This window comes from Leucopleurus acutus (assembly GCF_964270905.1).
Source record: "Leucopleurus acutus genome assembly, chromosome: 16".
Classification (NCBI taxonomy): Eukaryota; Metazoa; Chordata; class Mammalia; order Artiodactyla; family Delphinidae; genus Leucopleurus; species Leucopleurus acutus.
In genome coordinates, this window is record NC_139158.1 from 15840038 (window position 1) to 15865771 (window position 25734).

Consider the following 25734-nt stretch of genomic DNA (forward strand, 5'->3'; position numbering starts at 1 on the left):
CTGGGGAGACATTGCAGGAAGGAAGGGCTTTGCTTCCTGGTTCCCATGAGCCCTATTGGCAGGCTCCTGAAGTACGTAATGGCCAGCGGCACCCAAATGCCAGCAGCTTCCCCTGGTACACCCCTTGGACAGTTTAATGGTACAGTGCCTCTGGTGAGACACCTTCCCATGAACAGTTTTCCCTGGCACCCTAGAGGGAAGATTTCCAGCATGTTCCACCAGAGTGACACTCCAGTGACTTCTGTGTTCTCCCCCCAAAATTCTGGATCTCAGCTCCAGGGAGGCCCAGGTAGAGGCTCTTTCTTAGGTGCAGTATCTCCAGCTGAGGGGTAGTGGCTGCTCTTATAGCTGCTATTCCTGCATTCTTTAGAATTCTCTTTCCTTCTTACTATCTATAGCAGGCAGAATTGTGTCCCTCAGAATTGTGTCCCAGTTCCTGTGACTGTGACTTTATTTGGAAATAGAGTCTTTGCAGACATAATCATTGAAATCATACTGTATTTGGTTGGGCCTCAATCCAATTACTGGTGTCCTTGTAAGAAGAAGGAAGTTTGGACACAGACTCATGAAAAGGAGAAGGCCATGTGAAGACACACAAAGAGACATGCAAGAAGAATGCCATGTGGTAACAGAGGCAGAGATTAGAGTGATGCATGTACAAATCTAAGGAATGCCAGAGATCACCAGCAAACCACCAGAAGCTAGGAAGAGGCACAGAAAGATTCCCCCTAGGGTCTCAAAGGGAGTATGGCCCTGCTGATGCCTTGATTTCAGGATTCGAGTCTCCAGAACTACGAGAGAATAGATTTATGTTGTCTTAAGGCACCCAATTTGTGGTAATTTGTCACGGCAGCCCTAGGAAACTAATACATAATCCAATCCCTCATTTCTCTAATTCCCTTTTTTAGTTGATCATTCTTTTTTTTTAAAGTATTTTTAAATTTTATTTATTTATTTATTTGGCTGAATCAGGTCCTAGTCATGGCACACAGGATCTTCGTTGCAGTGCATGGGCTTTTCTCTAGTTGCGGTGCACGAGCTCCAGAGCGTAGAGGCTTGGTTGCTCCAGAGTGCGGGGGCTTAGTTGCCCCGTGGCATGTGGGATCCCAGTTCCCCATCCAAAGGCTGAACCCATGTCCCCTGCATTGGGAGGGACCACTGGACCACCCGGAAAGTCCCGATGATTCTTTTTTTTTTTTGGCTGCGCCGCATGGCTTGCGGGATCTCAGTTCCCTGACCAGGGATTGAACCTGGGCCACAGCAGTGAAAGCCCAGAATCCTAACCACTAAGCCACCCCAATTATTGGGAACTCCCAATAATTCTGTTTAATAAACTTCTGCTTGTTGAAATTGCTATGTGGATTCTCCCAATTGCACCCACACTTATACCATCACCAACAAAAATACTAGTGTTTTAGCACTAAAGAAAATGGAATATACGAATCTTGAAAGTTCCTACTGCAATTACTATGCAGATATTTCAGAGAGTAGGCCATTTTTGAGAGAGGTTTAAAATCTGCATTGCAGACATATTCCTTAAATGCATTTTGAATGCTCCTATCGCACCTGAGAAAAAAATAATAAATGAGAGCAGATGGTGCCTGTGAGGACAGCTGGCTCAACTGAAGTGGAGAAAGTTGGACTAGACAGCTGCCATGTTATCTAAAGGCCATTCCTGACATCCTGTGGTTTCAGGTGGAGGCCAGCTCTAGACAACACTCAGAAAACAAGTCCAGGTAGAGGTTTCTAGAAATGACTGTACCTGATACTATAGGCTGAGAAGGCAGAGGGGCAGTGGTATCAGTGGCAATGCTGAGGCAGGGAGGTCCACGACACACACAAAATACATTCACCTGGCTATGAGCTTTCCTCCAGAGAAAGAGGCCTAGACATGGGAGGCAAGGGCCCTGGCTGGTCAAGAAGGCTCTAGGGCTTCCCTGGTGGCGCAATGGTTAAGAATCCACCTGCCAAGGCAGGGGACATGGGTTCGAGCCCTGGCCCGGGAGGATCCCACATGCTGCAGAGCAACGGGGCCCATGTGCCACAACTGCTAAGCCTGCGCTCTAGAACCCACGAGCCACAACTACTGAAGCCTGTGCTCCTAGAGCCCGTGTTCCACAACAAGAGAAGCCACCGCAATGAGAAGCCTGCGCACCACAACGAAGAGTAGCCCCCACTCGCCGCAACTAGAGAAAACCTGTGCGCAGCAAAGAAGACCCAACGCAGCCAAAAATAAATAATAAAAAAAGAAGGCTATAAATATGGGATGACATGTCCATTTATTTGCTCAACACATTTTTAAAACTCAAACCACATGCCAGACACAAAAAATACTGTGGTGAGCAAGACAGTGAGAGTCCTTGTCCACAGACAGACAAGTAAACAGACCAGGGCCTAGTGAGATAAATGCTAAACTCAGCTTATATGCAGGTTCCCCAAAGTGCACATAAGCAGAGCTAGAGAAACCTCAGAGAAGGTGATGAATCATCTAAGAAATGAGGGAAAGGGGGTCGGTGGGGATACTGTGCATGGGTCATCCCAACTGTGCAAAGGACCAGAGGACAAAACTCAGGAGGCTGCAAATAATTGGGTGTCAGCCTCTCAGAACTAATGCATGCCTTTTAGAATAAATATGTTGGGGCTTCCCTGATGGCGCAGTGGTTAAGAATCTGCCTGCCGATGCTGGGGACACGGGTTTGAGCCCTGGTCGAGGAAGATCCCACATGCTGCAGAGCAGCTGGGCCCATTCGCCACAGCTACTGAGCCTGCGCTATAGAGCCTGTGAGCCACAACTACTGAGGCCCGTGCTCCTAGAGCCCGTGCTCCGCAGCAAGAGAAGCCACCGCCATGAGAAGCCTGTGCGCCACAACGAAGAGTAGCACCTGCTCACCGCAACTAAAGAAAGCCCATGCGCAGCAACGAAGACCCAATTCAGCCAAAAATAAATAAAATAAATTTTTAAAAAAATAAAAAAAAAATACATTTTCCCAAGGTTCAGGCATCCAACCTCTTTTCCTTGGTTCCAACTGTCATTATATCCTCTAGGCCAGTGATTCCCCACTTGGGGGGGTGACTCCCCACTACCCCACCCCTCAGGGGGTGTTTGGCAATGTATAGAGACATGTTTTGGTTGTCCAGCATGGGGGTGGGGGTGGGGGGGAACGGAAGGTCCAGGGAGGGCTATGTGTGCGCTACTGACATCTAGTGGGTAGAGGCTAGGGATGCTTCCACTAAACATCCTACCATGCACAGGACAGCGCCTCACAACAAAGAATTCTCTGACTCAAAATATTAATAGTGCTGCGATTGAGAAATCCTCCTCTAGGCCTGCACATCTAATTGGCTGCTAAACATTTTCACATGGTTGATGAGCCGAGAGCTTCTTATTTTTTTCTAGATATTTTAGTTGACTATTCAACTACACTTTACTCCTGTTGCTAGCATATGACCTAAAATCCTGTTACCCGAGTCCTTCCTTCTCATGGTTTTCCCATGCCAGTCCCGAGTCTATTGTGTACCTGTAGTTTAGGACAAATCCATGGGGGAAAAAAACAGGCAAAGTTTCTCTCCTCAAGGAGCTTACCTTCCAAAGCGGGAGAATGGACAATTTCTAATCGACATAGATAAGGGATCCTTCCTTATCTATGGATAGTGGGTGGGCCCAGGGGTATCAGCTGTCTTGCTCAAAACCAGCCAGCCCTGCTCAGTGAAAAAGTGTCCCTTGTCCTCTACCATGCTCAGAATGCCCCGTGGACATGCGTGTAGGTGAAAACAGTTTTGTAATTATCTGAGTACAGAACCTATATTTATTTTATATAGAAGCACAAACTTACAAGTACAGTTTTAATCCTGACTTTTCCAGAGAGGCCTGTATAAATGGAGGAAAGACTGTATTTTGTTTTGTTTGGAACTTTGCCAAGAATTATTTGCCATTTTGGAAAATCATTGCACAGATGGCCACACTTGAATTTGAATCAGCAACACAGCCCATCTGTGACAGCCCGAGTTTGTAGCTGCTGTGTTCATAGAAATCCTATATGTAGTGCAAGCATATTTCCATATGATTGCTTCACTAAATCCTTTGGCAAAGCCCTGCCCAAGCATTTACATATTGAGATATACATTACTTTTTTTTTAAAGAATAATATAATACACGAAAGTGCACAAATCTTAATGAATCTCAATGTTCTTATTCTTAAATAGAGACCACAGTCCCTACCCTCACATGGAGCGTTGATCAAGGTTAGATGATTCTAAGAAGGTTGTTGTGCACCTGGGGCAATGTAGAAATTCCACAAAGGTGCTCAGCTCCCTACTGGCTTCTCTCAGGACAGGAACCCAGTTAATTTTGCGGCCAGGACGCACTCTCCGAGGCCTTGTGGGTCAGCAGAACAGACGGAGCTGAGGTGGAATAGCCCAGAGGACGCTGACCAATGCGGGCTCGCTACATGGTAACCTCCGGAGACTCCTGATCCTGTTCTTGCGAACCCGGCCTCCTGTCAGGCGTTACCTAGCAACAGCGTCCTAGAGTCTGGCCCAAGAGGCCAATCAGCACGTACTTAGTTATTTCAGTGATGGGAACAGTCCAGTCACCGGGCGCTGTCAACAGCCACCTCCTCAAGCTAATCTCCGCAAGCACCAATGAGGGGTTAGGAATTTTAAGAGCTGGAGCTGAGTATTCGGAGCTGGCTCTTATTTGATAAGACCGACTAGGGGGAGGGAATGACCAGCTTCCGACTGCATCTGAATGATGGTTGTGAAGGCAGGTCGCCGCCATATTCTCTTAGGGCGTTTTCCGGTACCATTGTCCACTCTGAGTACCAGAGTGACCCATGACGTTGTGATTCCTCTGTTTGGGCCGCAGCTTGGCCCCACGCAAAGCCAAATCCGGGCTGGCTCAGACACCGGGTCTAGCAGGGCAGTGTCTCCTTGGTCCGGAAAAGAGAGTAGCTCTTGGACTGGGGCATCTAGGACCTGGGGACTGGAAGAATTCAAGCGCCGCCCTAGTCCCGTTCCCCATCTTTAGCCCAGAGCCTGGATCCGAGCCGAGGAGGCTGTGAGCTGTGTAACTTTGCCGCGCGCCGGAGTATTTCTTCTTGGAGAAGTGGTGAAATCCGAGGCGCAGAAGGCCCTTTACCGAAAGTGATACTAGAACCCTATGGCCACCTGAGGGCGCTCCGTGAGGCCCTTTAGTGGTCTCCCTTTGCCCATTTTTGCTCACTCTTTATTCATCTATTCACGATGTACGTAAGCCAGTTCTTGGGCTAGAACTGCAGATGCGGACTACTCAGGGCAAAATGCCTGGAGCTGAGGGGAACAGAGGGGATAGTGGGCTGAGGCTTGGGGAGGGACTGTCCTAGAGTGTCTCTTGAAAGCCTTTTTTTTTTTTTTTTAATAATTTACTATGACCATCTTGCTGTGTCTATGACTACAGCATAGTTTTTTTTAAAACGGCTTTATTGAGATGTTATTCACATACCATGTACACCCATTTAAAGTGTAAAATTCAGTGTTCTTTAGTATATTTAGAGTTATGAAAACCATCACCACAATCAACTAAACACATTGTCATCACTCCAGAAAGAAACTCCCCAGCCATCACTCCCCATTCTCCTCTCCTCCAGCCCCTGGCAACCACTGATCTACTTTATCTCTCTGTAGATTTGCCTTTTCTGGACATTTCATGTAAATGGAATCATAAGACATGTGGTCTTTTTTAATCTGGCTTATTTCACTTGGCATGTTTTTAAAGTTCATCCGTGTTATAACATGAATCATTATTTAGAATTTTTTTAATAGATTTTAGTTTTAGAGTAGTTTAGAGTTCACAGTAGAATTGAGCTGAATGTACAGAGTTCCCATATTCCTCTGCCCTCCCCCCAGCCTCCCCCACTATCAACAACCCATACCAGAGTGGCACATTTGTTACAATCTATGAACCTACATTGACTCATCATTATCACTCAAAGTCCATAGTTTACATTAAGATTCACAAAACTTTAACAGGAAACCTGATGGCTTCTTCCAGATTAACAGGAATTACATGGGACTGAATGAACTGATAAATATGATTTATAATTTTATGACTTTTTGTCTAAAATATTACTGGCTGGCTTTTAATCTCTGTTTTCCAGAAAACCTTTCCTCTTATGCTATGACCTACAAAAAGTTGATAAAGTATACCTCTGTATTGTAAATGAAGATGAAACATTGCTCTTTTTCTCTCTGCCTGATCCCTCCAGAAGTTGGCTTCTCTAGCTAGCTCCCCTCTGGACTTGATGGCTTCTTGCGACCAGGTTACATCTAGTTATACTAATCATTGAAATTTGTTCTCTTTATGTTGTTCTCAAATTGCTTATGCCTTGTGTCTCTCTCTGCTGTACTATGACCTTATTAATGTTACTAGCTATATTACTTATATCCTGTCTATTTTATAAGATTGTTACCTCTTGCATTACCTAATGTATCATCAGGCCTCCAACAAAATTAATGATGGCTAAATGTCTTGAGGCAATTGATCATATACATAACCCTATGTAAAATAATTTTAACAGTGAGACTCTAGATATGGAGAAGCAACAAGGGAAAACATTTCCTGGATTATAGGAATAGACTAGTAAAACACACGATCCAGAGAATTTTAGGTTATTAATAGGGCCCAAGCCAAAAATAATACATTGGGGGACTTCCCTGGTGGCACAGTGGTTAAGACTCCGTGTTCCCAATGCAGGGAGCCTGGGTTCAACCCCTGGTCAGGGAACTAAGGTCCCACATGCATGCCGCAACAAAGAGTTCGCACGCCACAACTAAGGAGCCGGTGAGCCGCAACTAAGGAGCACATCTGCCCCAACTGGCACAACCAAATAAAAATTTAAAAAATTAAAAAAAAAAAAACAGAAGCAGCACATTGGGTGGCTGATCAATGAAATCTTCCTCTGACCTAGGAATGAGAATTCCATGACAAATTGACCATGAAAAGCCTCCCAAACCTTGGTCGAATTTATGACCAAGAGGGGGCCCTGTGCAGGAGCTCCCTGGTGGCCTAGTGGTTAGGATTCCGGGCTTTCACTGCCATGGCTTGGGTTCGATCCTTGGTCAGGGAAATGAGATCACACAAGCCGCTGGGCGTGGCCAAAAAAAAAAAAAAAGAGGGGGCCCTGTGGAAAGGGAAACTTGCCTGCCATTTGGTAAACAACAAATGCTGCCGGCCATCAAGTTATCAGCCACTGCAGCCACCAGGCCCCCCTACTCCCTACCAAGGTGTGCCTTGAGGGAAATTCAAGATGGAAAAATACAGGAAACATTCTGTGTCCTGGATACTGGTTCGATAGTTAAGTTGCATATCTAAAGAACAATTTCAACAAGCCCAGACTCTTGCATTTTCCCATATATAGAAAAGCCCTAAAATCACTAACTTGAAATGTCTGTTTTTTTGTGATTAGCAATAATGTTTTGATGTTCAAATATATATATATATTTTTTTTTTCCAGCAAAAACTGCTATATATACTGGCTCCTCCCTTACCTCTTTGGAGCAGTTCCTCAGAGCTGAGAGGATAGTCCTCAGTAAGCTCCTGGAATAAAACTCAACTCGGAACTTTTAGGTTGTACGTTTTCTTCAGTTGGACAAAATCTTTGTTCTTCTCCTTACTAGCAAGTACCCTCTGAGATTTTCCTCATCAGTAGAACCAGGATGATAATCATCATTTCACACATGGTAGCAAAAAATAAATACGTTGAACGTGTAATATGTTGGGCATGGTACCTGCGCACAGGAAACGCTAACGTTAATTCCCTTCCCCAAAGGGCAAGGAGGGAGTTACCCACTATCGCAAGAGAAGGCTCCTCTGAGAAAGCCAGGAAAGGAGACCCAGGGATATTCCAGCCCCGGGTTGGCAAGAGTGGCTCCGTCGCTCAAATCCTTCCCTCCCTCGGCTAGGCTGCGCCTCCAAGAAACAGAGGACCATTACTGATCCCAGGCGGGGTCGCCCCTTCCCGCCTCCAGACTCCCGGGCCGTCACCCGACATCGAGGGTCCAGCTTTCTGCCCTTACGCTTCCGTTGGCTTCGTTCAAACAGGCCGCTTTTGGCAATACCCAATCAGAATACTCGATCTTAGGCCACCGCCCAATGACCGCGTGGAATAGGGGGGGAAAAGGGCGTGAAGCCCAATCGCAGCGCCATCACACTTGAGGGCAAAGAGGTTAGGGAGCCGGCATGGCGCTCCGGTCAATAAAATCGATAGCTGGAAGCTGCCTGTGTTTCAGGCAAAGGCGGTGCAGTAGCGGGGCCGCCATTTTCCCTGAAGGCATCTTCCGGTGCCTTTCACCCAAGTTCGGGCAGGGGTTTCCTGAATAACAGCGAAAGGTTTCCGTTAGCCCCGCCGGCGGCCGATTCCTGTTCCCTCCTGGTCTCCCCAGGCACGCTCCGCCCGGATCCGGCTTGGGCTCCCAAATCCCGGGGCCCGCCAGCGCCCAGCGGCCAAGGCCGGGACAGCCGTGGCGCCGGCTTGTCGGGTCCAATGGCGCGGCCTTCGGCTCCGCTCCCCGCGCGGGGACCAGGAGAGGCCGGACCCGGCCGGAGAAGGGGAAGGAGGCCGAGGGCGGTGAAGTTCGGGGACGTGGCCGTGTACTTCTCCCCGGAGGAGTGGGAGTGTCTGTGGCCCGCGCAGAGGGCCCTGTACCGGGACGTGATGCAGGAGACCTACGGCCACCTGGGCGCGCTCGGTGAGGCCCGCCCCAATCCGCTTCCGCGGGACCTGAAGGGATGGAGGAACTGGGGGTGGGAGTCCAGAGTGTCCATGGTCCTGGCCTGCGAAGAGGTTGTGTCGGGCGGGAGGACAGGGGTTTGGTAGGAGATGCCACCGGGTAGATAAGTCTACCCAGCGTTATGTACGAGCTGGGCCTCTGACTGATTCTTCTTCCCCAGGGTGCGCAGGTCCCAAACCAACCCTCATCTCCTGGTTGGAACGAAATACCGATGATTGGGAACCGGCTGCTCTGGATCCACAGGAGTGCCCAAGGAGGGTAACAGTCCAAAGAAGTAAGTGAAAAATGCCTCGGAGGGCTTGCAGCCTCTAATGACTCAGTCCAGAGTTTCCGTGGCTAGGGGTACCTATGACCCACGCTCCATTTACCGTGTTCGTTTTTACAACTTCAGGGTTCCTGTCTCTTTCATGGTGTCGAGTCCTTCTACCAAAGATTCACTTGTCAGTTTGTAAACTGACTACCTGCAGTTGTCTGTTGTGTAAATGGATCAGTGAGCTTTTCAAAAGAGCTACAACCCTCCTTCCTCCTTCCAAAGACTCTGTTTCCAGCATGCTTTGAATTGGGCTCTGACTGAGAGAGCCTATACCTCTGACTTTTCCAGGTTTTGGTTGAAGGGATCTTATGGGGAACAGTGGCCTGGGGTGCAGGGGCCTCTGTTTGCCCTTCTGGCAGAATGACCCCGATCAGTGCAGGAATCTGCACGTCTCCTCAGGATCAAGCAAGGCTCTGATTAAGGCCATTCAGGTAGAAGGGCCCCCCAGATCCACCTACAGGGGCAGATGCAACTGTCTGGGCTGGAGTTTCAGTGCCAGATTCTCTAAGAGCAGGGCTATCTTTCTAAGATTCAGATCGGACATGATATTTCCTTGCTTAAAACCTTTCAGCTTGGCTTCCCTGGTGGCACAGTGGTAGAGAGTCCGCCTGCCAATGCAGGGGACATGGGTTCGTGCCCTGGTCCGGGAAGATCCCACATGCCGCGGAGCGGCTAGGCCCGTGAGCCATGGCCGCTGAGCCTGCGCGTCTGGAGCCTGTGCTCTGCAACGGGAGAGGCCACAACAGTGAGAGGCCCGCGTACCGCAAAAAACAAAAAAAAACAAACCTTTCAGTTTTTGCCAAGGCAGGTTGTCAAATGGCTGTCAGTTATATCTAAGACACTTGGGGAACTTGGTGAAAATACAGATTCCTGGACCCCATCCCAGAACGACTCATTTACTCTTATGGATATCTATGAACATATACATATTTTAATAGCCTCAGTTGATTTGGATGTACGTTTAGGTTTGGTTCTCACAGTGTGGTCGTCAGACCAGCAGCAGCAGCAGCAGCAGCAGCAGTCGAGAATGTATTAGAAAATGCAAATTCCTGGACCCCATCCTAGACATGTTGAATCTAAAACTGGGGGTAGGGCCCAGCAATCTGTTTCATTAAACCCTCCAAATGATTTGGATCACAATAAAATTTGAGAAGCATTGGCTTAAAGGGCCTTATGACCTAGTCAATGCCAAATCATACCTCATTTGTTTCCACTTCCTGCCTTATACTTACCTCTTCAAAAACTGAAAAAAAATTTTATTTTTTTATTTTATTCATTTGTTTATTTTTGGCCACGTTATGCGGCATGTGGGATCTTAGTTCCTGGACCAGGGATCGAACCCATACCCACTGCAGTGGAAGCGCTGACCTCCAGGGAAGTCCCCAAAACTTTTTTTTTAATTAATTTATTTATTTATTTATTTTTGGCTGAGTTGGGTCTTTTGCTGCACGCAGGCTTTCTCTGGTTGTGGCGAGCGGGGCTACTCTTCCTTGCAGTGCATGGGCTTCTCATTGCAGTGGCTTCTCTTGTTGCAGAGCTGGGGCTCTAGACGTGCGGGCTTCAGTAGTTGAGGCTCATGGGCTCTAGAACGCAGGCTCAGTAGTTGTGGCGCACGGGCTTAGTTGCTCCGCAGCATGTGGAGTCTTCCCGGTGCAGGACTCGAATCCGTGTCCCCTGCATTGGCAGGAGGATTCTTAACCACTGCGCCACGAGGGAAGCCCCCCAAACCTTTTTAAAGTCAGCTTAATCTCCTCCAAGAAACCTTCCCTGATTTCTCCAAGCTGGATTAGGGGCTCCTGTAATACCCTCCATATTTCCATAGCCGTATGTCACACTTGGTTGGTTGTCTTTGTCACTAACATTCCTTGAAGACGGGCCGAGTCCGTTTTATAACCTGTAACACTAAAATAGGAGAGAGTAGGAGCCCAGTGTTTGTTAAATTAATTTCTCCTTTGTGTTTCTGTAGAAACCAGAACCAGAAAGAAGAATGAAGAGAAGGAAGTATTCCCGCCTAAGGAGGCACCCCGAAAGGGGAAGCGAGGCCGCCGGCCCAGCAAACCCCGCCTAATCCCCAGGCAAACATCCGGAGGTCCCATCTGCCCTGACTGTGGTTGTACCTTTCCCGATCACCCGGCCCTGCAGAGCCACAAGTGTGCCCAGAATCTGAAAAAGCCTTACCCTTGCCCAGACTGTGGGCGCCGCTTTTCCTACCCGTCCCTGCTGGTCAGTCACCGGCGGGCACACTCTGGGGAGTGTCCCTACGTTTGTGACCAGTGTGGCAAGCGGTTCTCCCAGCGCAAGAACCTCTCCCAGCACCAGGTTATCCACACAGGCGAGAAGCCCTACCACTGTCCTGACTGTGGCCGCTGTTTCCGGAGGAGCAGGTCCTTGGCCAATCACCGGACCACACACACGGGTGAAAAACCCCACCAGTGCCCCAGCTGCGGGCGTCGCTTCGCCTACCCCTCCCTGCTCGCCATCCACCAGCGCACACACACCGGAGAGAAGCCCTACACCTGCCTGGAATGCAGCCGGCGCTTCCGCCAGCGCACCGCCCTGGTCATCCACCAGCGCATCCACACGGGCGAGAAGCCCTACCCGTGTCCGGACTGCGAGCGGCGCTTCTCCTCCTCCTCTCGTCTGGTCAGTCACCGGCGGGTGCACTCTGGAGAGCGTCCCTACGCCTGCGAGCACTGCGAGGCCCGCTTCTCCCAGCGCAGCACGCTGCTCCAGCACCAGCTCTTGCACACGGGAGAGAAGCCCTATCCCTGCCCAGACTGCGGACGTGCCTTCCGGCGGAGTGGTTCCCTCGCCATACACCGCAGCACGCACACCGAGGAGAAACTGCACGCGTGTGACGACTGTGGCCGCCGCTTCGCCTACCCCTCACTGCTGGCCAGTCACCGGCGCGTCCACTCGGGCGAGCGGCCCTATGCCTGCGACCTGTGCTCCAAGCGGTTCGCCCAGTGGAGCCACCTGGCTCAGCACCAACTCCTGCACACTGGGGAGAAGCCCTTCCCCTGCCTCGAGTGTGGCCGTTGCTTCCGCCAGAGGTGGTCTCTGGCCGTCCACAAGTGTAGCCCTGGGGTCCAGAACTGTAGCCCTAGATCTGCTATAGGGGTGCCTAGCCAGAAAGGCAACGCCCTTTAGAATGGGAAGGACTGTGTAAGTTCATTTCTTTTTGCGGAGGGGCCCAGAAAAGGAAAGGAGCCCCCGGTTATACAGGGCAGAGTCAGAACTAAAACCCAGGTCTCTTGCTGCACAGAGCTGAACTTTATTCTACCACGCTGGCTGCCTTAATACATGTGTCTAGAACAGACAGTCCCAGTAGGACAAGTGACATTATTTGGTTAAAGTTTTCCAAGCCTACCCTATCCTAAAAGAGTTTCTGTGTGTGGATATTGGGCTAAAAGTTCTCCCCATCTAATTTACGGGCTTTGTGTTTTCTAGTTTGTGCACGCAGGGATTACCTGTCCCCTTGCATGCAGTCAGGAGGATCCCATTTATGGGGAGCAAGATCTTCTCCTCCTCTGCCTCTTCCTCCATGCCAGGTTTAAACAAACCTGGTTTAGCCCCCTTTTGACGATATTCCTGCCAAGTGGTCTTCTACCCTTTAAAACCTCCCTTGACAGGGAGCTCACTACCTCACAAGGCAGGTCATTTCACTGTGGGACAGCTCTGACAATTAGAAGGCCCTTAAGAACAACATTCTCCTTCCCTGGAAGCCTTGCCCAGAATATGTTTAAAACTTGATCTACATGGCAGCCCTTCAGAAAACTTAACCACAGATACTCTGCCCCCATGTTTTCAGGTTAATTAGCATTAATTTGGTCAGTCATTCCTTAAAGATAGGTATTCAAGTCCCACACATGATCTCTCCCCAAACAGGTGCTGGTTTTTCAATGTCCTTTTTAAAGGATCATACAAAGTAAGCCAGCATCACAGTACACACTGTACCTCCTTGGTCTGTACTTGTTTTAACAGCTCTAGATTGCATTGGATTTGGGGGTGGTAGCAGTGTACCAGGAATTTACTGGGTTTCAGACACCTAAATACCTAAGCTTTTTCTTTTGTTCTAAAACCACATGCTGTGAAGTAAGACGTCTGCATCCTGTGTTTGGAAAGTTGGTTCAAGATGGGTCTGGGACATAAGCGCAGTGAGCTTTGGGAGAAGATTAATTTTAAGGAAAAACGGGAGCTGTGGTCTAGGCAGCAAGAAGTAGAACCAGGACCAACTTGTTGTACTTTATCTGGTGGATTTGGATTAGTTCCAGGCAGCCAGTAGCTGGAAAATTCTTGAGAACTGGGTCTCACTCCTCCCCGAGTCTCATCAGAATCAGGACACTAGCACAAAACCTTCCATGAGTCCTCTGTGAACATTTTTCATGAAATGAAGTGAGGCCATTCAAGGAGGTTAAAGAGTTAGGTAACTGAATACAAAGCAGGAAGAGTCTGTAGTCATCAAGTTGTGTTCATGCCCTGCCTCCCTAATAAAAGCTCCAGACAGCAGCAGCAGCAGCAGCAATGTGTTTTAATTTTGACATGCCTCCGTGGCACCCATTCCTAAGTAGGTGTGCAGTAAAGCTTTACTGAATTAAGTAAACAAGGCCTACCACTTTGCCTTGGGTAGCTGTACCAAACTGAATTTCTAAACATGACATATCGCATATTCCAATAGCTGGTGTGGGTCATCCTCCTACCCCTGTTGCTTCTTCCCTCAGTCCGCCTGGTATCAGCCCCAGGGGGGTGTAGCTGGGGCACAGGGTATTTGTAATTACCTGTTCTGGTATTTAGCAAGTTGCGTTGTAACTGTTTGTTTCTCCTTGGATTGATGGGCTACCCCAAAAGCAGGGGTCATACCAGATTGGGTTTCATTAAAATGTCTGATGAATGATTATGTTCTGTGCGGAATTACTGTTTATAAAATGTAAATCTAGTTCCTTGACTAAGTAGACATTTTTACAGTTCTGATGGAAACCTGCCCTTTCCTAGCAGAAACCTATTAGAATTCTGCCTAGCCTCCTGTTTCAGAACTGCCTCTTTTCCCTACCTCTATCACCAGGCTGACCCAACTACTTCCTTACCTAGGAATTTTAGAAATTTCTTTGGGCCTGGATTGTAACTCATGAACTTGGGAGCCGTTGGTAGGCAAGTCCCAGTATGTGGTCTGTGGCGGGCCGAGATGACAGACAAGTTCTTAGGTTTCCTAATGCACTTCAGTCCCAGGATCCCTTTGACAATTAACTGTAGTCAGTGGGAGATCCCAGTATTCTTCCACGTAATTCTCCCTCCTGCTTCAGGTAGTTTAAGTTGAGTTTCTGTTACTTGCAACCAAAAGAATTAACTAATCCACAGCCCCAATATGGGTATATCTCCCATCTGTCCTCATGCCTATATGTGAGCTATGAAGAAAAAAAAATTCACAGTGCTGCTGAGAGGGGCCAGTCTTTCCACTCCATCCTCAGCTGAACCTTCAACGTTGTTTATGTCTTTTATAGCCCCGAACCAGTGACTGCCTTCCCCTTCACCAAGAAAACACAGGATGTCAAACAGGAACTCCCTTAACATTCCATTCCCTGCTGTGACTCCATATTTACCAGTGTGACCACTCGTACTTGCTTCCCCACCTCATGGGAAGTCCCTCATACGCAGAGCTTGTCTGTATAGGTGTGCCTGGATTTCATCTCCTTATGCCCTCTCAGGGACTTTGCTCCGTCTATTATTCTCAGTTTTATGGTTTCAGAGTCCCTCTTTTGCCTGGACTATATACATGCCAACCTATAAACATGGTAAAATCTGTCTTTGAAAACAAAGAAATTTCCCTTTGGCTTCCGTCCCCATCTCCTATTTGCAGCTAAGTTTTTTAAAACAACAGTAGCCTACATTCACTACATCCACTCTGTTTATTCTTTGGCCTACTGCAATAGTATTCTAGCTATTTTGTTGAGCCTTTATGATGTGCCGTGTACCGTGGCATTAAGCATTTTATATACATGCCAATCTATAGTTGGTACGAGAACCCCATAAAGTCAGTGTTAGGAGATGCTCCTCCATGGGTCTCTCATGTTGCTACACATCTTGCTGAGTATGCCAAAAAACACAAGGCTCTACCCTCAGCAAATTCTCAGACTTGAGCCAATTCCAGACCTAGAGCCCCTTGAATAAGGGAAGGCTGGGTCCCCTTGATGAAGGACCATGTTACATTGGAAAACACTGTAAAACTTCTTCCTACCCTTTTCCAAATGTACCTACAGCCATCTACCAGGGTGGCTGAGCATGGGAGAAGGGAAGTAACTAGAGTTTTCAGGGATTCTAATTCTTCGAGATCCAAATGAGAGAAATGTATTAAATAAGACAAAATGTTCTTCCAGAAATAAACCCTTGTATTTATGATCAACTGATTTGCAGCAAAGGTGCCAGACACTGCAAGGAAAGAAAGTCTTTTCAACAGGTGGTGCTGGGACATGAAAAAGAATGAAGTTGGGGGACTTCCCTGGTGGTCCAGTCTGAACCTGCCTTAAGAATCTGCCTTCCAATGCAGGGGGCGTGGGTTCGATCCCTGCTTGGGGAACTAAGATCTCACATGCCGCGCGGCCAAAAAAACAAGTAAAAAAAGTAAAATAACTCAGGAAGGACATAAGAAACTGGTAACAGAAATTGCCTCTAGGGAGGGGAAAGGCACTAGAGGAGAGACTTTTTGTAAAAAATTGAAGCATAATACAAAAATAAGTTCACATATCACAAGTGCATGGCTCAATTTTCACAAACTGAACACATCTGAGTAACCAGCACCTCGAACAGGAATCAGAATCTCATCAGCACCCTAGAAACAAAAAAGGTAACCCTCTGTCCCGATTCTTAACAGCTTGCATTAGTTTTGCCTGTTTTTATACTTTATATGAATAGAATCATGTATACTATTTTGTCTGGCATCTTTTGCTCAATATTTGCCTATAAGATTCATCCATATTATGCATGTGGTTGGAGATGATTCATTCTCATTCCTGAATGGTATTCCATGTAGTGAATATCCCACTTTGTTTATTCATTCTACTGTTGTGGATAGTTTCCAGTTTTGAGCTATTGCAACTTATGTTGCTGTGAGCACATGTCTTTCAGTAAACATATGTATTCATTTCTGTTGGGTATACACCTAGGAATGAAATTACTAGGTCATAGGGTATGGCATATTTTCAGCTTTAGTATATACTGCCAGCTTTCCAGAGTGACTGTACCAAATGACACTCCACCAGTAGTATAAGAGTTCCGCTCTTGTGAAACTTACTTTTGACTATACATTCTTTTGCATTTGGTTATTTTATGAAATAAAACGCAGGGACTTCCCTGGTGGCGCAGTGGTTAAGAATCCACCTGCCAATGCAGGGGACATGGGTTCGAGCCCTGGTCCAGGAAGATCCCACATGCCGTGGAGCAACTAAGCCTGTGCACCACAACTACTGAGCTTACGCTCTAGACCCTGTGAGCCACAACTACTGAGCCCGCATGCCACAACTACTGAAGCCTGCGCTCCTAGAGCCCGTGCTCCGCGACAAGAGAAGCCACCGCAATGAGAAGCCCGTGCACCACAAGGAAGAGTAGCCCCTGCTCGCCACAACTAGAGAAAGGCCGCGTGCAGCAGCGAAGACCCAACACAGCCAAAAAATAAATTAAATAAATAAATTTTAAAAAATTCATGTGAATTTGCATTTTCTTTCTTTTTAAAAAAATTTTATTTATTTTATTTATTTTTGGCTGCTTGTGGGACCCTACAATGCAAATGTTAGTCTGCGTGATGTCCTCTCAGTGGCCCCTTAAACTATCTTCATTTTTGTTTTCTTTTCTTTCATAATTGAGATTTTATTAGTTGTTTCGAGGATCAGTACACAGGCATTTCAATTTGTACACAATTCAGTTTTTAAAATAAATTTATTTACTTTTGGCTGTGTTGGGTCTTCGTTGCTGTGCGCGGGCTTTCTCTAGTTGCGGCAAACGGGGGCTACTCTTTGTTGCAGTGCATGGGCTTCTCACTGCGGAGGCTTCTCTCATTGTGGAGCATGGGCTCCAGGCACACAGGCTTCAGTAGTTGCGGCACGTGGGCTCAGTAGTTGTGGCTCATGGGCTCTAGAGCACAGGCTCAGTAGTTGTGGTGCACGGGCTTAGTTGCTCCACGGCATGTGGGATCTTCCCGGCCCACGGATCGAACCCGTGTCCCCTGCACTGGCAGGCAGATTCTCAACCACTGCGCCACCAGGGAAGCTCTGTACACAATTCTTAACATACATACCAAAAACCTAAAAAATTATGTAGTTGTAATTCTTTTTTTTTTTTTTTTTTGGCTGCACTGCGCAGCTTGTGGGATCTTAGTTCCCCAGCCAGGGATCGAACCTGTGCCCCCTACAGTGGAAAGACAGAGTCCTAACCGACTGGACAGCCAGGAAATTCCCATGATTCTTTTCTTTTCTTTTTTTAAATTTATTAATTAATTTACTTAGGCTGTGCCAGGGCTTAGTTGAGGCATGTGGACTCTTAGTTGTGGCATGAGGACTTCTTAGTTGCAGCATGTATGCAGGATCTAGTTCCCCCACCAGGAATCGAACCCAGGCCCCCTGCATTGGGAGCGCAGTCTTACCCACTGGAACACCAGGGAAGTCCCCCATGATTCTTTTCTGAACAGTTATTCCAGTGCCTTTCCAGCTTAAAATTTGGAGGCAAATTCCCTTAACAGGATATCAAGTACCCATATCTTCAAATGTTGATATGCTGTTACATCCTAAGTCCCACTAAATTCACAATTTAATATCGTATACACTACATACTCAAGTTTTCAATCATTCATAGCACATCAACAAAGTTATTAGGAAAACTGGACTACCAGGACCAACGATGTTACAGAGTGCACAAAATTCTGACCAGGAGAGCCAAGATCAAGGAGTGGTTTGCTTTAGGAAACAATTCTACCAAAAACAACAAGGGAAGAGAAGTAATTTAAAGTGTTCAAGGGACCTCTCTGGTGGTCCAGTGGTAAATAATCCGCCTTCTAACGCAGGGGATGCGGGTTTGATCCCTGGTCGGGGAACTAAGATCCCATATGCCATGGGGCAAATAAGCCCGCATGCCACAACTACTGAGCTCTTGCGCCTCAACTAGAGAGCTTGCGTGCCGCAAACTACAGGGCCCACGTGCCCTGGAGCCCATCCTCCACAACTAGAGAGAGAAAACCCACATGCCACAACTAGAGAGAAGCCCAAGTAGACCGCACGCTGTAATGAGAAAGATCCTGCATGCCTCAACAAAGATCCTGTGTGCCACAACTAAGACCCAACGCAGCCAATAAAAAAAAAAAGGAAAATAAATAAATATATAAAAAGTGTTCAAGACATTAAATGTACAATTGACTCCAATTGCCATTTAGTATGCTTTGTATTATAGGATAGAAAAGCTACCCCATCTATGGAATGTTAAGCTGACACCCAAGACAATCAGAACCTCCCATATTCAATATCCCACTACTTTCTGGTTGTACCAAAAAATAAACAACCAGCAAATGACTTCACCTCTTAAAAAAAAGCATTTACAGCAGCAACATGGATGGACCTACAGACTGTCATACTGAGTGAAGTAAATCAGACAGAGAAACACAAATATCATATGATAGCGCTTATATATGGAATCTAAAAAAATGGTACAAATGAACTTATTTACAAAACAGAAACAGAGTCACAGATGTAGAAAACAAACTTATGGTTACCGGGGGGATGGGGGGAGGGATAAATTGGGAGATTGGGATGGACATATACACACTATTATATATAAAATAGGTAACTAATAAGGACCTACTGTATAGCACAGGGAACTCTACTCAATACTCTGTAATGGCCTATATGGGAAAAGGATCTAAAAGAGAGTAAATAGGGACTTCCCTGGTGTGCCAGCCAGACTGCCAAGAGCCTTCTTGAAGCTGGGCTGCCTGGCTGCTGCCACTCTCCCCCACACTGGAGCTGCTGGGACCCGCGGTGGAGACCCTATTCTTGTTTTTTGGGGATTCCTTTTTTTTTCCTTAATATTTATTTATTTATTTGGCTGCTCCGGGTCTTAGTTGCAGCATGCAGGATCTAGCTCCCTGACCAGGGATTGAACCTGGGCCCCCTACATTGGGAGCACAGAGTCTTAACCAGCGAAGTCCCCCTTTTTGCTGTTCTGATCGGGCAACTTCCATTTGTCTTCCAGATCACTGGTCTGTTTTGGTTTTTTTGCATTCTCTGATTTCCTGCTGCTTTCCACGAGTGTATTTTTCATTTCAGTTAATAAATTCAAAAGTTCTAAATCTTTGTTTTTCAGATCTTCTAGCCCTTTGATGATTTCCTCACAGATTACCTCTCCGGATTCATCCACTTTTCTCCTGAGTTCGATGCGCATTTTTATGACTGATACTTTGAATTCTTTATCTGATAAACTGCTTGTCTCCACTTTGTTTAGTTCTTTTTCTGAGGTTTTGTCTTGTTCTTCCCTTCTGAAGATATTCTGTAGTTTCTTCATTTTGCCTAACCCTCTGTGTTCATTTCTATGTAAATCAGCTTCATCTGCCAGTCTTGAAAGAGTGGCCTTACGTAGGAGGTGTCCTGTGGGCTCAGTGGTGCAATCTCCCCCGATCAACAGAGCCAGGTGCTCCAGGGGTATCCCCTGTGTGGGCTGCATGTGCCCTCCTGTTGCGGTTGGGCAGCAAATGTTGCAGGTGTGCTGGTGGGTGAGGTTGGTCCCCTGGGTCCTCAGGGGAAAGCAGGGGCAGGGCGCGTGGTGTTAGCTAGGCTGATGGAGAGTGATAGAAATAGTGCTCACCAGCACCAGGCCAGCTACGTGGCAAGAAAGTAAAAACAAATGACGTCTGCCAGTGCTTCCATCCCCAGAGAAAATTCCACCAGATCCCTGCCCTTCCGGTGCATGCCCTGAAATTAGTCAATGAATCTCCTTCTTGTATGGCCCAGGCGCTTTTCAAGCTGCTGCCTCTGTGCTAGGACTTGGAGCAAGTGAGTTTCTGCGAGAGTCCTTTAATAATTGAGTGTCTTCCCTTTCCCACGGCCCTCGGGCTCTCCCAGATGTAAGCCCTGCTGGTTTTCAAAGCCAGATGTTATGGGGGCTTGGCTTCCCGGTGCAGGTCTCCCAGGCTGGGGAGCCTGATGTGGGACATGGACCCCTTGCTCCTCAGGGGGGACCTTTGCGGTTGTGATATCCCTCCTGCTTGTAGGTTGTCCCACGGGAGTGGGGGAGGTTCTCACTAGACCAGGACTCTGCCCTTCCTACCTTTCTCGATGTGGCCTTTTCCTTATATCCTTAGTTGTAGAAAATCTGTTGTGCTAGTCTTCAGGTCAGTTCTCAGAGATAGTTGTTCTATATGTAGTTGTAGTTTTGGTGTGTCCTGGAAGGAGGTGAGCTCAGGATCTTCCCACTCCACCACCTTGATCCAGAATTGAAAAAAATCTTAAGAGATGATCTGACTCATTCCTCAGTGTTATTGTTCATTTATGAGCTGTAATTTGACACAGGTTTTCTGATTGAGGCAGGGTCTAGATAGTGTTATAATTACAATAACAACTATAAGCTCCTATTTATTGAGTACTTTGTGCAAGGCGCTACCCTAAGCACTTAGTTGAACCTAAGTTCAACCGAAACGGGAGCCAGATGACTCTGAATCTGGCTCTGCTGCCCCGTGAGCTGTCACCTGCCCCGTCACTCAGTTTCATTGTCTGTAAAAGGGGAGACATCTGTGACCTTGGAGCACGGGCCAGATCAAATATTGGGTAGGAACGCATTTCCACAGCCCACGGGCTAGCCCTGCCCGAGTACCAGAGCTCACTCCCTTACCTCCAGAACCCGCCTCAGTCTTGCCCTTGGGCTTTTACTCACCTCCAAGCCCCGGACCTGCCCATAAGAGGTCTCATGAGAGTAGCAGAAATGAGTACCTTTACTCCGTTAGAACCTCTCTCTTAGATGCCGACCCAGAAAAGCCAGATCAAGAGAAATCCTGCACCGCCGGCCACCTTCGGATCTGCCGCTACTTCCCTCTCGGCCTTTCAAACAGACCGCTCCGGAAAGACCAATCAGAGCCTTCCTTCTTCCCCTAGCGACCGGCGCTGTCCAATCAACGCACGATATCTCTCTACGGTTACGCCGTGGAGTCCAACCTCCCTTCCGATTTGCCCCTTGGCATGGAAGGGCAGATAAGAAAGGCGAGGGATGTTGAGGCCGGAGGGGCACCATCTTAGTTAAGGGCAGGACTGTGGGCCTTCAGGACGTTTTCCAAGGAAGGCCGGAAACAGGTAATTACGTTTCCACATTTTCCGGAAGCCTCTCTGCGAAACACAGCAGGGTTTCCCGTGGCGCCGCCCCCGGTCCGGTTCCCGTTGGCGGATGTGCCTGGGGAGGCCGGGACCGGGCGGACGAAGGAAAGCAGCCCAGGGGCCGTGAGGTTTGTCGGATGTGGCCGTGTACTTCTCCCCGGAGGAGTGGGGGTGTCTGCGGCCCGCGCAGAAGGCCCTGAACCGGGACGTGACGCGGGAGACCTATGGCTTCCTGGGCGCGCTCGGTGAGGTCCGGCGGCCCAGCCAGGACCCAGTAATCTGTGGGAAGCGGGGACTGATGCGCCCAGGGGCGATGGGCTGGAAGTGTGGAGCACCGAGCAAGCGCCCTCAGTTCTCTTCTCGGGTTCTCAGCCGAGCCCAGTGTTTTCCTTTGTGAGGATTTTCAGGCCCCAAACCCGCTTTTATCTTTTAGGTGGAAAGAGAGGTGGAGGTGTGGAACCCAGAGGCCCAGGATCCAGATCTCTGCAGCAGTGAGCAGAAACGAGGGAAAGGTCCTTCACTTCAAACCCCAGGTTGTGACCTTGGAGAACCGCCTCCCCTACTCGGAGCCTCAGCACACACTGCCCACTCCAGAGCCCCTCCGTGTTTCCCTGCACCTGATCTGCAGAAAGGGCTCAACAGAACAGCTAAATTGAGACTGGTAGCACTCTTGGGGCCACGTTGCTACCATCTCTTAGGAAGGCACGTTCCAGTTCTGGTGCACCTTCAGCCACCCGCGACTAGTGTTCAGTTCTTGGGCTGAGGCTCCTGGTCCCTCTTCCAAGTCCCACTTGAGGTTACTTCACTGAAAACCATTCACCTAACTGGCTCTTCTTTCTGGATTATTTTCTCCCTTAGTGCATTCTGCTTTCTGGACTGTATCTCTCCCGCTCCTCAGAGACTGAGTACCCTAGATATAAGAGCCTATTAAAGGAGCTGGTGCTCCCTGGAATAGAGAGCACGCTTCGGGCCTGTCCGCACTGGGGAAGCTCATACAAGGATTCTGTCTTTTACCCAGAGCAGGTCAAGTAGCTAGCAAGGACACACATGTGGTGTCAAGCCTCTGTTGGCATTGTTTGGTCTTGAAGACTTAGGGGTGGCCGTAAAGAGGACAGTGGCTTCAGGTGAGGAACTCTCCTGCCCCACACTTGCTCTGCACATAGTGCACAAAGGTATCAAACTTAGTGAGCTTAAAGGGTTTTTTCTCCAAATTTTTATGAACTAGTAATTGCAATGTGCTTTTTTTCCCCCAGATATTTGCATGTTTCCTGGATTTTGCATCTTTTGAGTAAAGATGTATTCTTGGGCCACAGCAGCTGGAAATATGATGCTGGGGAATTTTTTTTTTTTTAAAGGAGGAGTATATTACTTGTGATTAGAGTTGAAATCAAGGCATAGTTATCTTCCGACTTAATTTTTACTGTAATGTTTGTATGTGTCAACAGTTGAGAGGTCTTTCTGACCTATTTAGATTTGCTAGCCCTACTTTAGAACAGGAAACTCTTGAAGGGATAAAAGCAAGGGGGGGGGGGACTAAGCATGTCTGTATGTCAGGAGTGGTGCTAGGTGGCTCAAATATCTCTTGACCAAAAGACTGCTTCTCCAAATACCTGGGTTCCAAAGATGATTATTAATGGGAACTGAGGGTTATTTTTACTTCACCACATAGCCTCTCCTGAATTGGTAGACCTGGATTCCAGGTTCAGCTCAGTCCCCACTAGCTGTGTGGCCTTAAGCATATTATATTATTACATTATTCAGATGTAAACTGACAAGTAAAATTTATGAACTATAATGACCTCCTGCGTGTTTCCTAATTTCTCATAATTATCTGATCAAGATTCTTCAACAAACATTTACAGTTTGGTGGGCAATAAAACAATTTGAAAGCATCATTTTTGTATTTTTATAATTATTGGCAGGAAAAACATGACACCAACCACTTATGAGCAAACAGTTTTAGTCTTTTTTTTTTTTTTCAGTTTTAGTCTTGAACGTTGCAATCTGATGGTTAACAGCCAAGTGTACTTAGCTCCATCTTCTTAAGTTTTCTCCATCCCTAGTGCAAAGAGAAATGATTTACAACATAGTACCTGAATAAACAGAAGTATTTTTTGGTCCAAGTGAAATGCTTTATAGCTTCTCTTTACATAAAGTTGATTCCCTGTTTTGTTTTGTTTTTTTAAATATATTTATTTATTTATTTTTGGCTGCATTGGGTCTTTGTTGCTGTGCACGGGCTTTCTCTTGTTGCAGTGAGCAGGGGCTACTCTTCATTGCAGTGCGCAGTCTTATCATCGCAGTGGCTTCTCGTTGCAGAGCACGGGCTCTAGGCACGCGGCTCAGTAGTTGTGGTGCACGGGCTTAGTTGCTCTGCGGCATGTGGGATCTTCCCGGACCAGGGCTCAAACCTGTGTGCCCTGCATTGGCAGGCGGATTCTTAACCACTGCACCACCAGGGAAGCCCCTGATTCCCTGTTTAAAAGGATACTTATTTCTGAGGATCTGTTTTTTTCCTTACTCCCATTTCTACACTGTTCACACAGTGAAGTACCTCCAGAACTCAAAATGTTTTAAAATAAGCACATAATTGTTGAGGCAAAATCAGCAGAAGTCACACTTAAAGCCAGAAAGTATTTCCGGTGAAAAACAGCAAGGACAAGGCCAGAAAATATAAAGACTGAAAAGGCACTAGCACGATCAGCAAAGAACATTTCTGAGCACAAAGGGGAGATTCGGCATGTAGGGCAGGCAGGAGGGCAAGCAAGGAATTGTTCCAAGACCAGACTGGGCTGCTGCCAACAGACACCTGGTAGATCTCATCCGTCTGTGATCTCCAGTGACCGGCCCCACGCTTAGCAACTAGAGTCTGCATCCTGCCTGACTGCAGAAATATTCCAAAGGTGGGAGTGAAAACATCTAGCACCTGTAGTCAGTCCAATGCAAGCCATTGAGATGACCCCTCTCAACTCAAAAATAGGAAGACACTGAGTCTAGGAAGCAGAGGATACAACCCAAGGGCAGGGAGGGAAGACCCTGGATGACAGCTGAGGCCCAGTCTGTTTTGGAGAGAGGGCTGAGGGCCCAAGGAGGGAGATTTCCCAGGGAAAAAAATGGGGATTTGAGATTTGATGCTCCCCTTGGTAATTTGCAACAACTTAAAGAAGCAGAGCAGATAACACAAGGAGAAAAGACAATTATAAAATTGAAGAAAAGCAAACAGTTGACAAGAAAGGAAGTATAATAATAGCATATATAGGAAATGCTATTTACAATAATGTATTGCAATGGGCTTTCCTGGTGGCGCAGTGGTTAAGAATCTGCCTGCCAATGCAGGGAACACGGGTTCGAGCCCTGGTCTGGGAAGATTCCCACATGCCGCGGAGCAACTAAGCCCGTGCGCCACAACTACTGAGCCTGCACTCTAGAGCCCGTGCTCCACAACAAGAGAAGCCACTGCAATGAGAAGCCCACGCACCGCAATGAAGAGTAGCACCTGCTCACCACAACTAGAGAAAGCCCGCATGCAGCAACAAAGACCCAATACAGCCATAAATAAATAAATAATTTATTGCATTAAGTATGTTGTAAAGAGGTCAAGGGAATGGGGCTAGAAATTAAGTATCAAGTATCATAGCAGGGTGCCCATAGTGTCTAAAATGAGTATACCAAGAAAAAGCAATTTAAAAAAAAAGTGTAAAATGAAAGCTCCAGAAGAAATGGCTAAGAGTGAAGTGTATTGAATCAGTTTAGGAAGATGAAAAATTTCTGGAGTGGATGGTGGTGATGGTTGCATAACACTGTGAATGTACTTAATACCACTGAACTTAAAAATGGTTAAAATGATTTTTTAAAAGAGGTTAAAATAACTTTTATGTTATGTACATTTTATCACAATTTTTAAGAAAAGGGGGCTTCCCTGGTGGCGCAGTGGTTGAGATTCCGCCTGCCGATGCAGGGGGACACGGGTTCGTGCCCCGGTCTGGGAGGATCCCACATGCCGCGGAGCGGCTGGGCCCACGAGCCATGGCCGCTGGGCCTGCGCGTCCGGAGCCTGTGCTCCGCAACGGGAGAGGCCACAACAGTGAGAGACCCGCGTACCGCAAAAAAAAAAAAAAAAAAAAAAAAAAAAATCCAAGAGAAAAAGTAGATTGGAAGTTACCAGGGGTGGAGAGGGGGCTGGGGGGGTGGGGGGAGGAAAGGAATGGGGAAGGACTGTTTAACGGGTTCCAGGTTTTCTTTTGTGAGGATGAAAATCATGTTTTGAAAAATGACACTAGTGATGGTCGCACAACATTGTGAATGTAATTAATGCTACTG

General features: G+C 47.4%; 1 protein-coding gene across 1 annotated transcript; it reads left to right on the plus strand.

The window, feature by feature from the left end:
- Positions 1-8519: 8519 nt before the first annotated feature.
- Positions 8520-13900, plus strand: LOC309972957 (uncharacterized protein; the record flags this gene model as incomplete). Its single annotated transcript, XM_082856852.1, has 3 exons — positions 8520-8724; positions 8927-9040; positions 11046-13900. 3 exons carry the CDS (start codon positions 8520-8522, stop codon positions 12227-12229), a joined length of 1503 nt encoding a protein of 500 aa, XP_082712978.1. The 3' UTR covers positions 12230-13900.
- Positions 13901-25734: the final 11834 nt, after the last annotated feature.